We start from the raw sequence: 17,848 nt of genomic DNA, 5'->3' as shown, positions 1-17,848 counted from the left end.
ATCAAAACACAAGCATCAAAACCATGAGAAAACAAACTAAGAGTCACAAACTGCCAGAGTTTCTTAATCATGGGCTGCTTCTCCCGACATTAGAAAAAATAAATCTTGTTCTGCTTGGCACGCCAGCATATTATTTTAAATAAGTAGGAAAGCTGAAAGAAAGTCTCCTTTATCTCCCAAACCCCAAGAGAAAATGAAGGAGTTATTTCCAGAGCATGTACTCAATGACCAACCAGTGAAGCCTATTCATTTTGGTCAGGCTTCACAAGTCCTGCACCACACCTAATGAACACACTGCCGCCTTCCGATGCCTCTTACGCTGCCAACAGGAGAGGAATAAAATAATTATAGAAAAAGAAAACAAAACAGCCCTAAAATATTCTTATTGGAACAACTTTCCCTTCAATTTCCTTGGTATTTGATCCTTCTCCCTCTGAAGAAGCTGTCACCTCATGCAAGAGGTCAGCCTTACAGTTTCAGCCTCTACTTGCATTGTAAGGAGAAAAAAAAAAGCTCAAGAATTTTGAAAACAGAGGCATGCAGCATCTCTGCTGCATGAATGGGGACTTGGCACACCCCAGCCACCTTCCTGCAAGGGTTCACGTTAACTAGTCCCCCCTGGCAAAGCCTGGATGCAACTGTGACTGTCATGGCCTACATCACTTAGTCTTCTGCTCATGGGAGATTTGTTATTGGGCACCTGGTGCTCCAGACCTTCTCAGAGTAAAAATCATGAGGTACAAAAACTGTTTGTCAGATATTCATGCTTCCTCACTACTAAGCAGTTTCTCTGCTTCAAAATGCACGTCTTCCAACACGGTCTCTGTACAGCACAGGCTTCGTCCCAGTTACGTGCGACTGAGAAAAGACAAAAGGATAAACTAGGTCCTTTGAAAGAACCAAGCAGCTGCAAGCCAGGAAATACAGAGTTTGTGCTCCACCAATACCTTAACTCTCACTTTCTTTGCCCTAATGGGAGTGACAGCACTGCTCAGAGCATACTGTCAACTGTGGAAACACTTCACATCATTGACCACAAATTAAGTGACACAGACATGCTTTCCCATAAGCTGGAGTGGGCTCTATGGCCAGGGAACAGGGAGGTTTCCAGTCACGCTGACAGCCCAGTGGAACAGGAGGGCTGCGTGGAGGGAGCTTGTGGCAGGGAAGGAGCTTCCTGCAATCCCTGCAGCTGGAGACCACTCACCTTCCCCCCTCCTGCTGCAGCTCTACCTGCCTCAGGCTTTTGCAGCTATCTCTTAAAATGCACTCTGTGAAACTCCTGGTGCATTTTATCAGACTTGTGTGAGCCTAATTTAATTTAATTCAGATGATTTTCTCAGAGTCCTTTCACTCCTTGTTCTTGCCTTTCCTAATCAGAAAGGGGATGGGCCAGTTGGCACGTAACAGCTAAAGTTATACTTTCTGTATAGTGAGGCTCAGCAATTAGACTATCCTTGCCCCCCCCCCGATTTCTAAGTCTCTCATCCCTATTGTCTTTACAGATTCAGGCTTCCCATTTCAACCTCCTTTTCCTGATGCCATCTGTTGCAGCAGACCCTTCCGCAGAAACCCAGGAAAAGGCCCCTCTGCCTTGAAGGAAACCATGGCTTACAGCCCTCGGACTGCTCTGGGAGCAAGCCTCTGGCAATCCAAAAACTAAGCCCAAGACTAGTTTTCTCAGAAGAGCAGCCTATTAAAAACAGGCTTTGTACCAGAGTATGATTCCTAAACTTTTATCGCAGTCCCACAATAAAGGTCAGGACTAGTAACTTCTTATGATCGTCATTTATGTTATCCTTCACATAAACCTCTCCCCACACATGCTTGCCCTTCATCACTGGAAACAAACTGCACCCAAACCCCAGCAAGGTATGTCTGTGGTTTTCTGTGGCTGACACCCCCACAGAAGTTTTTGTTTGACATAAAATAAAAGAAAAGAAAATGGTATTATTAGAAGGGACATATAAATAGAGCTCAGAAAGGACTCGCATAGCCTGCTTCTCAAATGCGCGTCTCCCAAGCAGCACATCAAGGCTATTTCAAGTAGCACCTCCCATTTTTCACTCCTGAGTATCTCAAAGTGTGTCAGCTTAAGCAGCCAAAGAAAGAAACAGTTACTTAAGGGCAAGCGTAAATACCTTGGAAGGGGTGGGAGGGAGACAGGGTTGTGTTAACAGGTTGCTCACCATGCAGGGTATGGAGAAGCGAGCATCCAGATAGCAGCTGCTGAGCCACAGATAATCCCCCTGGTTGTGCTGGAGCCCACCCTTCCTCGTCCCCGCTATGCCACACTCAGCACCTACAGTGGGTGCACAAACACCCCAGGAAGAAACTGCTTCCCTCCCTGCATCACCTGCCTTGAAAATGTTCATTAGCGCACGCATACACTCTTGGGGTAGCAATATTCAACATTTTCCCCTCTGGTATCCATGGAAAGAGATTAGCACTCCAGTAGTTCATTAGCCAACAGCGCTAAGTATTCCACCAACTTGTGGAAAGAGTACAAAGCACTGAGGCTAATGTATTTGGTGAGCTCTGTCAAACAGTTTGGGCTATTTTGTTTCAGTACAACATAAGGAAAGCAGCTGTCACCTTGATTACAGTGCCCTCAGTAACCTGATACTTCTCCAAGTAGTCCTAACTTCAGCCTGCTCCCCTTCCATTTGAGCAAGCACAGTTACTGATCATTTAAACAGTCAAACGGTGATCTGCACAAAAATAAGTTCTGAAGTGATGCTGTAGGTCAGAGGAGAAGCACCGGCTTCATCAGAACTTTGTACCCACCATTCCTGTCCTTCCCCAGTCCAAGAGGAGAACACAAAGGCTTCCAAGAAAACCTGAAGAGAGAAGTTCCAACCTGCAAAGTTTGTCTCCACACACTCACTTTCCAAAAAGCAAAGGGGATGAAGGGATGCAATGCTCAAATAATCCACTTCTGCTTAAACACTTCGTTCATGTGCTCCAGTGCCGTCAAACAGACATAGCTGACAAGTCAAAGATAGAGCTAGTATCCCTGATACAGTGCCTCTTTCCCACCCCAGACCAGTCACCTCCAGGTTTTCCTTGAATTATGGTCTGGCCAAGATGTGTCAGCAGTTCAGCATCCCCTCCCCACCGACAGCTCTGCCAGTACTTCAGTCACTCCCAACCATCTCCTCCCCATTCCCTTTTTTTCACTGCCGCAAGCTGAGCGAGCAGGATTCCTGAGGGTGGGCAAAGGACCAGAGCAGGCCCAGTTTTTCATCTACCTTTTCTTCTGCTCTTGAATCTTGCACTTGCAATGTGAGACTGAAGACCAGTGCCAATGCTAACAGTTACCTGGCTTGCCTGACAGCACAAAAGCAGCAGGGAGGGGGGGAAAAAAACAGTCTAATGAGGTTGGAAGTGCAAGAGATTGCAGACTTCTTTTTTCCCCATTTTCTTTTGGAGACAAAAGCCCATTAACACATAATGTCATTAAATCTGCTTTGATTTATCCAAAGGGAAGTCAAAGCACTTACCCTACATGCTTTAACTGATAAATTTACATAGCTCCATGGACAATGTTTTATAATTTAATGATTTATTTCCCTGGAAAAGAAAGCAAACTTTTATTTATAAGCTGCTTCACATTTTAGAGATATTCACTGAAGCAGGAGTTCAGCGTAACACAAAGTCCTTACTTGTACACTTAGAGCCAGCACTGCACTTCAGGCTTTGCAATTAGCTACAAAAAGACCCAGCAAATACAAAAAAAAAATTCTTAAGGAAAGCTAATTGACAACTGCAAAGCGTAGGAGAAGGGCCCGCCTCTGCTTAATTGAAGGTCATTTCTGTTAAGCTGCATGCTATATTTACCACCTGGCTTGTAATGGCTGCTTTTATTCAAGTGATCTGCAGTAAAATATATGCACGTGTAGAGGATGAAGACTTTATCACTGAAACCTTCTGCAAGAAATTAGGGGAATGAGGAAGGCTCACACACTTCCGCAGCAAAATTAGGTCAGGACGCCTTTGAACGGCTCCATCTGAAGGCTGTGCCAGACTTCAGATCAAATGCTTTTTAGTGCATTAGACCCAACGGCTTAAGAGATGAACATCTATACTGCTGATAATTATTACTAGTACTGTGCATGGCTGCCTCCCTCTCCACCTGTGGATAATTATAAATAGCCTACATTTTCCAGACCCTGACATATGCCACTCGGTTAACAGCACTTCCAAAACCCATCCTTTCTACCCATGGGTCACACATTTCAAATATGACAACCACATAACTCCGCACAGATTGGGAAATTATGACTTGCCCCATGCATACTCTTAACTAAATGCTCCCTGAATATACATGTATGGCTAAATGACATTAGCATCACGGTAATTAATGATGTGAATCCAGAAAGCGCCAAGTTGGTGATTCAAATGCAAATCTGTCTCTGCCCTCTGGTGCCTACGTACAGTCCTGAACGGTGCGGCCAGGGAGCATCGCTGCCACCGGCTCAGTCACCTCCTGCCCTGCTGAAGCACGGTCAGCCCCAGGGCTGATGTTCTCCTCCATGCCAGCTCCTGCTCTTAATGGGCTGCTGGGCTATCCCAAAATAAACCATCGTCCAGTAGTCAAGCTGGGAGAGAAAAGGCCAAAGAACTGTCCCCAGATACACAAAGCAGTTAATTATACACCTCTTCCCCACTCAGCCTGACAGCTCACACCTCGAGGAACGTCCAATAGAGCCCACCAGCCCCAACATCCAGTCATGTTTATGTAAAATTTCATTAATAAATTAATGTGTAAATTAACTACAACACTGCCAAAACCCCAAAACTGATGCTTCAAGGAGTAAAAGTGGGTTATATAGCCAAAACAGTAACTCTGGGGTCAAATCAACCTTTTGTGGAGCTTAACACCATAACAAGATTGGCAGTAAGAAAACGGAGGCATTCAGAATTTTAAGTCTTTAAAAACTCAGACTTTTCCTTTTTTTAAGCTCTTAAAATTCACAGCTGACTTCACTCTAGCAAGCTTGGCTGTTGGGAGAGTTGTTGAAACACACAGAAACATCCACCTCCAGTTTCCTACCGCTCCTTGTTTTGCCTTCCCATTAGGTGACACTACTAATCGTATAGCTGCTACAGCTAGCTGCCAGAGACTGCTGTAAGGAGGCTTTCCAATTAGGTTAGCTGAATTAAATAATGAGAGAGAGAGAGAGAGAAATTAGCTTTTTCTGTGCTTCTCTAGGAAGCCACAGAGAAATCCCCCAAAATACTCTTGATAATCTTCCCTTAGGACCCCTTTGTCTCTGATCACCAATACAGAAATGCCATATGAGCTACTCTACTACTCAGGAACTGTGCCAGCTCTGATTGTCTGTACAGCTACAATCTTCATGACAAGGGATCCTACCTACTCTTTTTGAGACTGACAGCATCTACTAGAAGAAGCTTTCTCCTCAGTCTTCCTCAGGTTCCTCAAGTCAAAATCCTTTACACATTTAAACCAGTGGAGATGAGATCCTCAAATGTTAATGTGAAACAGCAAGAAGTAACATGGTGAAGAAGTATCACAGAGAGTTCAATATTATAGAAGCACCACATTTTTCTCCCAAACTAAGATTTTTTTCTGTCATAACCCAAAGCTGCCTAATTCTTCCAGTACAGATAGAGAAGGTCAGAAAAAAACAAAAAATAAAATCATTTGCACATGACCTCTGTAGCATTACTAAATACTGACAAGCCCAGAAGACTTTAACCTACAGACAAGATTCATGGTTCTCAAAAAAAGTATCAGGAATCCTTCATCACTATTAAGTTTTTTATCTGGCTTTGGTATATAACAATTTATGCCACCAGGCAGAAGACTAATTACAGGTGTCCACCAGAAGAGACCTACATCAAGATGTCAAGTCACCAGCCTTTGGTTAAGTGGGAGAGATACGGTCAAGAAAGCATTAGTGAAAGCTCAAAGCCCCAAGCTAGCCAAGAGTAGAATAAGCTTTTCAGGTTGTGAGTCACAGTAAGAACAGGAACAAAAGGAAAAAAAGGTCATTTCCCCTTTCTAATGCCCTACAGTTACAAAACAGACAAGAAGTGGCATTTTCATCACAGCAATACTATTAAGAGTACTGTCTCAAACCACTTTAGATCCAATGCTCTTGCGTTATCAGGAGCTCAGAATTTCCCTCCATCCGGTGAGCCCCAGCACAGTGGCAGGGGCACACCTCTGCCTCCCCACCCCAGCAGAAAGCTATCTATTACTGAGCCTGAGCCTCAGCAAAGGCACAGAGATTCCCCGTTGCAGAATATAGCCCTGATCTTCAACAGAGCATGGCTGCTTGGGCTAAACGCCACCGGAGAGAAAACCATTTCCAATAGGCATCACTACTGGAGACAGCCAGTCATACTCAACTATAATGCCCTGTCTCCTGCAGCACCTGCATGCTTTAAGGAGGTAAGTCTGTTTTTAACAGGTGACCATGGTACCTAGTTTTCTCACCCTCAAACCCTGCACAGTCAGGCCATTAAGCAGCTACGAGGTATCCAAACATGATTCAGTATGTTGGCGATAAGGCTGTTAAATGGTATCAGTATATGGTTTTTACAGTCAGTTTTCAGAGTTGCTGCTTCTTCAACGCCCTCAGGTCACCCCTCCCCTCTGCATGCCAACAGATGCTCTATGCTGCTCCACTGGAAGGACCACAGCTCCTATCAGAAAAGCAGAAACCATCTCACAGTTTGCATAGGGCTTCCTGTGGTGGGTTGACCCTGGCCAAAATGCCAGGTGCCCACCAAAGCCATTCTATCACTCCCCCTCCTTAACTGGACAAGAGAGGAGAGGAAAAAAAATAACAACAGGCTTGTGGGGTTGAGATAAGGACAGGGAGATCACTCAGCATTTACCATCACGGGCAAAACAGACTCAACTGAAGGGAAATGTAATTTATTACCAATTAACTCGGAGAGGAGTAATGAGAAATAAAACCAAATCTTAAAACACCTTCCCCCCACCCCTCCCTCCTTTCCCAGGCTTAACTTTGATCCCGATTTTTCTCCCCCCCGACAGCACAGGGGGAAAACAGGGAATGGGGGTTGGGGTCAGTTCATCACGCTGTTGTTTTCTGCCGCTCCTTCCTCCTCAGGGGGAGGACTCCTCACACGTTTCCCCTGCTCCAATGTAGAGTCTCCCTCACGGGACAAAGTCCTCCATGACTTCTCCAGCATGAGTCTTCCCATGGGTTCAGTTCTTCACGAAATGCTCCAACGTGGGTCTCCTCCATGGTGTGCAGTCCTTCAGGAACTGACTGCTCCAGCGTGAGCCCCCCTCACGGGGTCTCTGGCAGCAAACCTGCTCCAGCGTGGGCTTCTCTCTCTCCATGGGCCACAGGTCCTGCCAGGAGCCTGCTCCGGTGCAGGCTTCCCACGGGGTCACAGCTTCCTTCAGGTATCCACCTACTCCGGCGTGGGGGCCCTCCACGGGGTGTAGGCAGTCATCTGCTCCACCGCCCATGGGCTGCAGGGGGACAGCCTGCCTCACCATGGTCTTCATCACAGGCCGCAGGGGAATCGCTGCTCCGGTGCCTGGAGCATCTCCTCCCCCTCCTTCTTCACTGACCTTGGTGTCTGCAGGATGTTTCTCTCCCATATTCTCACTCCTCTCACTCGCTGCAATTACTGCTGCCCAACAACTTTTTTTCACTCTCTTAAATACGTTATCACAGAGGCGAAAAACGCTGTCGCTGATGGGCTCGGCCTTGGCCAGCGGCGGGTCCGTCTTAAAGCCGGCTGGCATTGGCTGCATCTGACATAGGGGAAACTTCTAGCAGCTTTGTACAGAAGCCACCCCTGTAACCCCCCCCGCTACCAAAACCTTGCCACACAGACGCGTTACACTTCCTCACCTACCTCCCGCTCACTGACAAACTCTGGAAACTTCTGGAGACCTCTGCCATGTTTTCACACAGCAGACAGACGTGTCCACCAAAGCATTTTGGTCAAAAGGGATGTAAAGGCAATTCAACTGGCCCAAGCTGCGACATGGACAGACAATTTCAGCTGAGCCAGGAGTCCCTTCGGGCCACAACAGTTCTGGTACAATCTCCCAGCCTGGTCAGGTCAGGTACAGACCTATGCTATCCACTATTCCCAGTTTTTCTCTTTAGAACAATATTTTTCCAACTCATTCACGTTTCATAGTGACAAACATGCCTATTCCCTTACCTGAGCTTTGAGGGCAGAGGGAAAGCTGTGCTGGAGAATCAAACCAAAAGCACCTGTGGGAGCTATGGAGGATCAAATCATACTTGCTGAAGAAAACTGTTATGAAATTGTTGTATTAAATCAGAAGCGAAGAAACGAGAAGAAAACCATTTGTAAAGATCCCCTCCTGTTTAAGGCTTTTTTTCCTGGTAAGTAAGGTCAGAGAAGCTGCTCCTCCCACCCTAATTCAGGCCAAGAGAATTATTAAGACAATTTTGAGAGCAATTTTGTTCCGTTGATTTAACCAGGAGTCCTTCTCATGTTCCACAGTGCATTTCTTCTCCTGACACTTTAAAGACATACTGTCTTTTCATAGAAGATACATAGACACAGATATATAAAATAAAAATATATCTAAATAGAGATTTATGTAGAATAAAGATCTGTATAAAATAAAATATATGTAAAATAGAGATCTATGTAGATTAAAGATCCATATAAAATACACATACACACACAAAGTTTCAAAGACCTTCCAAGCCAGAACTGCAACACCTGCAGACAGCTCAATGCTGAATGCTCTGTGGAAGACAGTCTCTATGGGCACTTAATTTCAAACGTATTCCAAGAAGTTTCATTTTATACCATTTTAGATGTTGCATTCAAAAAAATTAGCCTTCACGGACAAGAAATAATCGAAGAGCACGTGACTGAAAAATTATAGGGAACTCCACCAAAACCAAGAATTTAAAATACATTCATGGCACTTTAGTAACTTTTCCTATCTACCTCTGGGACTAGTCGTCTACCATGGAGAAAGAGATTTGTGAGTTCCACGTGCTACAGATGCTTAAGTCACTAATGAACCTAAAGCATTAATCTTCTAACGTTGCATGCTGCCACAGCAGTTCTTGAGAACTTTTCGCCTTCTTACAATGAAACTTACATGAGCCAGTTACTAACACAACCAAATTTCACACAACCTATTCATGGATGCTCCTTCTCCTTGCTGCACAAACACTTAAATACACTGTGCTTACACTGCCACCAGCGGCAAGTACTGAGTGCCCTTGAGTTCCCAGCTGGGAGGAGCCGCAGACCCACAGCCAGGACAGGACCTGGATGTTCTGCAATCCCCCTTCCACAGAAAACTCAGAATCTTGTTTCTCAGCAACATTATTTTATGCACATCCTTGCTGCAGGAATTATACACGATTATTATTTATAGGGCTAAGCCATATCTATTTTTATTTATGCAATGTCACAAATTTATATTCCATGGAAGCTCAATTTTCGGATGTCCCACTGATGATGCATTTCCATTACTTTGAACTAGCTTCACCTTTCCGCTTTGCTTCCCTTGCAGGTTTTCATTTTAAATAATAAGAACACCGTCAATGTCACACCTCCGCACCTGCATATTTGAACGCAGAAATGCACAACACTTGAAAGGGATTCAAAAGGAAAGGCTTTGTGGGCTTTTGCCTGGTAATCAATTTAAGTGACACACTGATTCTGGGATCTCCACATCCAGAGCGAGAACAGATAAACAACCCAGCAAAGGAAGAATCTGTCTCCTAGACATCTCTCCTCTGCAGCCTGCAAGATATGCCATGTATTCAAAGCCATTATTAGCCTCCCCTGCAGACCGCAGTCCAAAAAGCAAACAAGACTTAGCTCTTAAAGCCAAAAGAGATCAAGCACAGGCAGCTTGGCTGGTCACAGCTGTGCCCTCCAGCTGTGGTATCCAGCCAGCTGTTCCTGCAGATACTGCAGAGTCACCGCAGCTGAAATTAATGCAGCTCAGCCCAGAAAAAGAGGAAAGCTTGCTTCTACTTCTAAAACTAATGGAGGGACCAGAGCAGACATACCAGAGAAGATCCTGGGGAAGGCAGGAGACAAGGAAGACCTAGTTAGGTTATTTATTCATGTGGCAGCAAGTACATTACATTTTTTTCTTCTCTCTCGAAACATCCTTAGTCTTGAGTCACACCAGTCATGCACCCAACTGCTCCCCGAGAAGTACTTCACCTACCAGGCAATATGACTTTAGCAGCACTGTTTCCTACAGCTCTGCGAGACCATTACAGTCACACTTCTGAAATACACTTCAAAAAATAAGGATGGGCCACTTCACACTGATCTGAAAGGTGACAAGTGACCTCCATTAGTGTGGAAGCACCTCTAGAGAAAATTGTGCTTTATTATGGTTAATCAAGCAGGAACAAAACATGTCTGACAACATAATCTTTAAATACAGACAATACATTCTGGTTGTTAATCACAATGCTTGTTTCCGAACATTTTGATTCAGTTCCTGCTTATACCACAGGCTATTTGACCTTCTGCAAGTCCCTGTGTCTCTTTACCATTAATAAGAGTGCAAAGTAAGTATTTATCTCCATGCTCACAACTCAAACACAGCCAAACAGGTTTTTATTTGAACTTTCCCAAACCAATTCACCTTTGGAACAAAACAATTTCACTTAGAATGGAGATTTCTGAAGAAGTTGTTTATATATGAATTAAAAATAGTGATTTCAGATGGAGAGTCCAGCTCAGGCTTTAGTTAAGCACAGCTTACGTGACACACTAACAGCCCATCTACAGACAAGGCCAAGTTCTGCAGATTCATCACCGCCCTATTAGTCATTATTTCACTTTACATGAACCCCCTACTTGAGACGTCACCAAAAATCATTTGTTCAGTGCAAAGTACTTGTTGCAAACAGTTGTTAAATGCTATGTTTTCTCCTACTGCAATCAGTTTTCCAATACTTTTGAGGATTACATGTATTTTGTACTTCTGCCTAAATATCTAGTACGCTTTTGAAAGCGTCCCTCAGGGCTGAGCTAATCAAGAAAACAACATACGTACAGAGAGCTGTCATTATTACAGGGTCAAACACTAATGCAGCCTTTACTCAAGAGACTGCAAATTATACTTCAATGTGAGCAAGAGAAATCTTGTTCCCAAATAACTAAATAGTGCCATGTAACCTATGAATAAATTACTAGTCCTCCATGTAACCCATGAATAAATTACTAGTCCTGAAAAGATTACAGATAGCAGTTTATTATCATCTTGTAAGCATGAACCGAACATAACCAAACAACAAGCTGTTCACAGAACAGCCTACAGTAATTCTCTCATGCTTGCTACAACACGGAGATAAAGCAACTTGAATGCGAACAAAATCGCTTGCTCACGACTTGCGCATCCTCTCTCAAATGCGGCAGCACAGAGGGCATCTTTATGACTTCCATTCAAGTAGGGTCTTACATGGGGCCTCGAATAAGCTTGCCAGTCTCAAACACAACATTTCTGTTAAAAATCATGGTCAGTCAAATCTATTCAGAAGACAAAAGAGTACTTTTCCGTAACTGGACAAGAGCCCTTTGTTCAGCCACTGAGCCTTACTAAAGCCTGTAATTCTTTGCCATAAGGAAAATGTTTAAACTGGTCAATGGCAAAAGTCAATTTGGTGAGATAATGTAATTAATGAATGCCATCCATATGCCTCTGCTTAACAATTTATAAAGACAATTGTCCATGAAGAGCAGGGCAAACGGAGAGCTCTGCAAATGACTGGCTGCTCCACAGGGAGCTCAGCTGCTGCAGGGAGGAACGAGCTCTTCTCCAAACTCACGACTCCCTGCCAAAACGCCACGTTCCCCATCGAGGATGGCAGGTAGCTTTCCACCATCCTCCCTGGAGGCATTAGATCATGGCTGTGTGTTTCACATGGGGCTTTACGTAACTCGCACCTTTGCTAGCCAAGAAATTAGGCCTTGAACTGGTCATCCTACGATTACACTTAAGACTAGGACCACAGAGGCTTAGATTCATCAAAACTTCAAACAAACCCAAGGCTTAAGGCTCATTCTCCAAAGTCCACCATCTTTATCCCATTAGCTGCAACAATTGCCTCAAACCTACCACAGAGGTATCACCTGCCCAAGAACCACAATCCCAGTATCCAGCTTCAAACCCCGGGATATTTGTCCCAACTTGTTCCTGAAGACAAGGCTCTCATCTACTTCCTCGATAAGGATCTAGAAAAAATGCAGAGAAAACATCTCTGCACTTTAGGCCTGAATATTAAGTCAGTTCCAATGCAGACCTCAGGGCTAAGATATTAAAAAGGAGAAACTGCTTCACTGTGTGCTGGGTTTGGGTCTGGCCAGACACAAACCCAATACGCAGTGTTTGATCTCGGGTCAAGAATCATCTCTTCTTCAATTTTTAAAAGATAAGCTAATCTGGGAGGGAAACCTATTCCCAGAAAGCAGCTCCTGAGAACATCCAGCTAAGGGGCAACTTCATTGCAGCACCAGAATTGTAATACCTGAGACTGGCAGCAAAACCCAGAGCTCTCCCAAATTTCTCGTGCACAGCAATGCAGGCAGCTGTTGGACAGGAGCACCCAGATGTTCAGCCAGAGAAAGGGAAGCAGCCACGGCAGATGCTGCTGTCTGATTCCAGGTGCTGCCAAGCCACAAAAAGCAATGGACAGATATTTATTAATTCCACAGTGAGAAGAAAAAGCTCACGTGAATCAGAGAAGGGTGGAAATAAATCAAGACTAAAAAAAAGCTTCCTACCTTTCTTTGGAACTTACTTGGCAATGCAGATTTAACACGCTTAGGAGAGACACGCACGGCATATAAATCTGAAACGCCACCTATCTCTTCAGCCCTTCTCTTCTCCTCTAATTACTATCTCCAAAGTCTAGCTGCCTTTTTCAAAAAAAACCAACATTCTGCCTCTCCAACACACTATCAATGTTCCAAATTCCAAAAGCAAAGTAACCCTTAGAAACAAATGCAGGAAAATTACAGTATCATGCTTTTAAAATACTAAATACTTCTGAAAAATATACTAAATATTACCCTTGGATCATCCTTCGATAACCACATTTATGCCAACAAACTGGTGCTCAGACACAGAAGAAATAGAAAGACCACCCAGCTGATGCTGATGCCATGCTGCTCCATTTTACTGAAAGCTTAAAAACCAACTCCACACACACACATTGCTGATATGAAGCAAAGTCTCCAGACTCAAGAAACCTCACGAGGAGAGCCACGATTAACCTCCTGTTAGGAGAACGGCACTAGAACGCTGCGGTACACAGCACGACCTGCTAGCCAGCGGTTTCCCAACATGTGCATGGGCTTGCAGGGAGAATTAGACCATCACACAAGCTCTGGAAAACCATTCATCCTGCTGCTGCAAACCAGGATGAAACGGAAAGGTTTATCAGCCTCTTCCGAATGGGAGCTGACAGGTACAGCTGGATACTTGGCGCTGCTCTCTGGTGCTATTAAAATCAGCAAGAGCTGACTCCCGCTATCATCAGGACCGGACCCAACCTTTTAAAAGTCACATCAGGCCTCTCACTTACAGAGTTTGCCTTTTCTTTTCAGCACTTTCATGTCGTTCTCTTTCCCTCTCTTAAAAGCAAACCACAAAACCTCCAAGATAGCGAAAAAGCACATTTTTTGCCATTCAACCAAGCCTGGGTGAATATCCCATGCCTGCCAGCATTACTGAACCCCACTCTAATCTGACGTCTCACCATGCGCTGCACTGATGGCAGCAAACCACCCCACAAGCCCCGGCTGCGATCCACCAGCTTTGATGAGGGCAACGCTTGCCGCCACGCACAGGTTGGCATGAACGTGTTGGGCTCCCCCTCACCCTCTGCATCTCGACCGTGTCCCCAAACGGCTGCTCCCCCAGGGGAGCTGGCACGGCGCAGCAGAGCGCATCTGCGGCGTGACAGCCCACGTCAGGGCACACAAAGCGTGCACTCAGCACGGACAAACCGCTCCCAGGTTCAGGGGCAGGTCTTATTTCCAGTACATTTTTAACACAGCTCTGACACCTACTTGGCCCAAACCAATAAAGAGGTTTGTTGGTTACATCAAGCAAACAACAGGGAACTCGTTGCTTTAGGAAACAAAACCTCCTGCTGCCTTCCCCATCCCCCATCCCCTACCCCCACCCCCACCCCCACCCCCCGCTTAAAAAAATCCTGGATAATTTACTTCATCAGAAATTATGATAATCAGCTTTGCCTAGATAATAATAGCAAGTATCAGAACCAAACAAGGGGGAAGAATTTTAGAGCTAAAACAACTTGACAGTGCTCTGGAGACCTAACAGGTTTTTTTAAGTATCCATATAAAATTCCTCTTAGGACCAGGACAGCCTTCAGTGGAGACGACGGATTTGGCATCTATCTTTTCCCAGAGACCATGCTACAAAATCCTACGTTAAGGGATCATGTAGCTGCTGCCAGACACAGTGATAGAAAAAAAAAGGAAAAAGCCCTTTACTTTTCCAATCTCTCCACAACTTTCTGGCAGCAGTGAGGGCGCTGCACCAGGGCCAGGCAAGCTCCCCCCACTTGCTCTCCCCCCTGCCCCCCAAACCATGCTGCCCCGGTACGCCCTGACATCCCACTTCATGTTACCACAGCATGCTCATCCTAAGGCAAAAAACCCATAAAACTTAATACTTTACTAATTACTGTGGCAGTTTAATAGTTACTACACCATTAGAGAACTTCATAAGAGCAGCATTTCTATAAAATTAAAGTATATTGTACCTCATTAGCCAAGGGTGTTTCTGCAGTGCAGCTATACTTAGCGGAAACAGGAGTTGATGTTCTACACAACCCTTTTTTAATTAGTCCGTAAAAAAAGTGTTTTGCAATTGTATCCTTAGAAATCCCTAATGATGAGCCAGATTTCACCAAGGCTGTGACTGGGCTAATTTATACAATAGCTAGACAACTTCAAAAGTTAACCCAAGCTAGTGACATTATTTAGTTCAGTGGAGCGACTCATTTTAATTGGATTAAATTGTCATGGTTTTTTAATTTCATACTGAAAACCCAATTTATTATTTCCTAATATTTGCCCAAACACTGCGACGGTGTCATCCGCATGCCCCCTTCCCTCAAGACAACCTCAGATCCACCGACGGAAAAGACTAAAACCGTCTGGCCAGCTTTCCCCGGCTCCGTGCCGCGAAAGGGTGGGAGAGCCGCTCTTCCAGAGGTACAAATCCCGGCAACCGAGTTAATTGCATTAAGCAGAGGTCCCCGGTTAGCAAATGCACTTGTGGCTCGGCAGAAGTGTAAACAGCGGCATTATCCCGAGCATCCCGCAGCAAGCCCGCAGAGGAAAGGCTGGCAGGGCCAGCGGCTGCCTCGGGCTCCGCCGAGCCGGCACCGGCGGCGGGTCGGGAGGCGCGCAGCGCTGCGCACCAGCGCACGGAGAGGCGCAGCAGCGCGGCGCCCCTGAAGGTTTTCGGGGGGTCCTGAGCCGCGCAGCCAAGGGCAGTTACTGCTTTTGTGTTTTTTTTTTTTTTCTCTTTTTAGCAAACCGGCCGGGGAGGGCTGATTTCGTGAGGAGACGCTCCCGCCCCACCGCCCGCGGAGCCGGAGGGAGGCGGCGTTTCCCTCGGGCGGCCGCTCGGACGCGGTGCGGTGCGGTGCGGCCCGCCGGCTCCCAGCCGGGTACGCAGCCCCGCCGGCTCCCGGGCCCAAACCCGCGCCGCCGCCGCCCCTCGGGCGCCCCACGGCCGCCGGGCAGCCCCCCCTCCCCCGAGGCCGCAGGCAAAGAGGCACCGGGGGGCTCCGGGGCCGGCAGGCGGCTGGGTCGTCTCGGCAAACTTCGGAAGAGGCTCGCTGGAGGGCGGCAGGGTGCTCCGATCGGCTCCGTGCGTTTTTTTCGGGGAGGGGTGTCTTTTTTTTTTTTTTTTTTTTTTTTTTTTTTCCCCAGCACTCAGTTATCAACAGATGCCCCCGCCAACCAGCCCGCTGCCCCGCCGGGCGGCGATGCCGCGGGGCAGGGCCGGGGCGGCGCGCCCCGCGCTCGGCCGACGGAGCTGAGGCGGCCGCGTCCGTGCCGTCCCGTCCCGTCCCGTCCCGTCTCGCCGCGCCCCGCGGGGCTGCCGAACCCCCCCCCCCCCCGCCTCCTCCCCCACCTCCGCCCGCCCCGGCACTCACCGGCTGCCCGGAGGCGCAGGCCACGAAGCTGACGGTGAGCGCTACCCACACACCCCGCATTATTCCCGCGGAGCCGGCGCGGCGGCCGCCTGGGGCCGGGCACAAAGGAGAAAACGGGGGGCGGCGGCGGCGGCGCTCAGCAGCGCCCGGCGGGGCGCGGGGCAGGGCCGCGGGCGCCCTCCGCCCCGGCGCGCTCCTTCTGCTCCGCTCCGCGCTCCGCTCCGCGCTGGCCGGTGCTGCGCGGCGCTGGGGCGCCCCGGCTGCAGGCTGCGCGCTGCCGGCTCCGCCGCCCTCCCGCCCTCCGCCCCGAGTGCGCGGCGGCGGCGGCGCGGCTCCCAGTTAAACCCCGCAGAAATTCCTGCAGGATTACAACACAGATTGGCAGCTCCCCCAGCCAGTGGAAGGAGGCGGCGCGCCGCCGCCGCCGGCTCTCGCCCCTCGCAAATTCAAGCAACTTTCCCCCCCCGCCTCCCCGTCCTCCTCCTCCTCCTCCTCCTCCGCCCCAGTCTCCGCTCTCTCGTCCTCCCCCCCCAGTGGAAAGGATGAGCAGCGCCGCGGGCCGAGCGAGCGAGTGCTGGCCCGGTATCAAAGCGGGGCCGTGGAGAGGCTCCCTCTTTTCACGGGAAATCTGGCCGCTGCCGCGTGTTTTTAGCGCTCCGCCGCCGCGGATTCCGCACCGCTGCTCCGCGCCGCCCGCCCGAGTTAGCCTGGGCGGCGGCATCGAGCGTCGGAAAAAAACAGGACGGAGGGGTTAAAAAGCACGGGGAGGTGGGATATCCCAAAATACCAGCCCTTTTTGGATCCCTACTTGGCTTTCTGCCTCAAGATTCAGGTTTTTTGGGCTTTTCTCCCTCAACAAGACTAGAAACTTTTAGGGGTGAGGGGGTGGCAAGTAAGAGACAGCTGAGATTTGCACCTAGTTACACGGATCCAGGAGCTATGTCTTCAAAATAAATATTGCAGGAATTGACAGCCCCAAGAATGGGTGCTCCAGAATCCAAAACAAGAAGTCTTGCTATGACTAGTCCATGGTATTTCTCAACTGGGGAAAATGGTGGTATTGCAGACTTTAGGAGCTTCAGCTGGATCCACTTGCCTATGCCAGCATATTTCCACTGGTGAACGTGTTCATATATTACATCAGTCATTGGACATAAGAAAGGAGCAACAACCAGGAAAGCAAAATAGATCAGTTTCACTTGCAAACTACCACTTGTGATTTACTTCAGAAGGCTGCAGGCAGTATTTTATAGCTCGAGTCAAATGGTCACAGGGACTGTAATGGAGATTCCCCGTGCAGATATTCTTCCCAGGCAGATGTTTTTCCACGCCCTTCGCCTTGCTTGCCCTGTGCTCCACGGAGTGCTTCGGTCGATGGGTGGTGTTGAGATCCTAGCCACCTTTGGTTCCCACTCTGGTTGCCTTCCTATCAAAACAGGAATGCCATGTAAGAAAATAAAATAAAGTTGATTTGGCACCCCACTCGTCACTTTCCCGGCCTCTCCCAGACAAACATGCATCCCTGGAGATGCCTGTGTAGTGTGGGTGCAGCGGCTGGCTCTGTGCTGGGAAGCTGCAGGACCCTTGTCCCCAGAGGTGGCCATGCCTGGAGTGCTCTCCCTGCACACGACCCAGTCCCAGGAACATGATACCTC

General features: G+C 47.6%; 1 protein-coding gene across 1 annotated transcript in view; it reads right to left on the bottom strand.

Annotated features, from left to right (window-relative positions):
- SDC2 (syndecan 2) overlaps window positions 1-16,253 on the bottom strand; it is a 59,944-nt gene extending 43,691 nt beyond the window's left edge. Inside the window, exon 1 of the mRNA XM_086465797.1 lies at window positions 16,194-16,253. Coding sequence (XP_086321923.1) covers window positions 16,194-16,253 — 60 coding nt within the window. The remainder of the gene's footprint in view (window positions 1-16,193) is intronic.
- Window positions 16,254-17,848: the final 1,595 nt, after the last annotated feature.

The sequence above is a fragment of the Leptosomus discolor genome, chromosome 5 (genome assembly GCF_034619465.1).
Source record: "Leptosomus discolor isolate bLepDis1 chromosome 5, bLepDis1.hap2, whole genome shotgun sequence".
Classification (NCBI taxonomy): Eukaryota; Metazoa; Chordata; class Aves; order Leptosomiformes; family Leptosomidae; genus Leptosomus; species Leptosomus discolor.
This window is presented reverse-complemented; position numbering and strand designations above follow the sequence as displayed.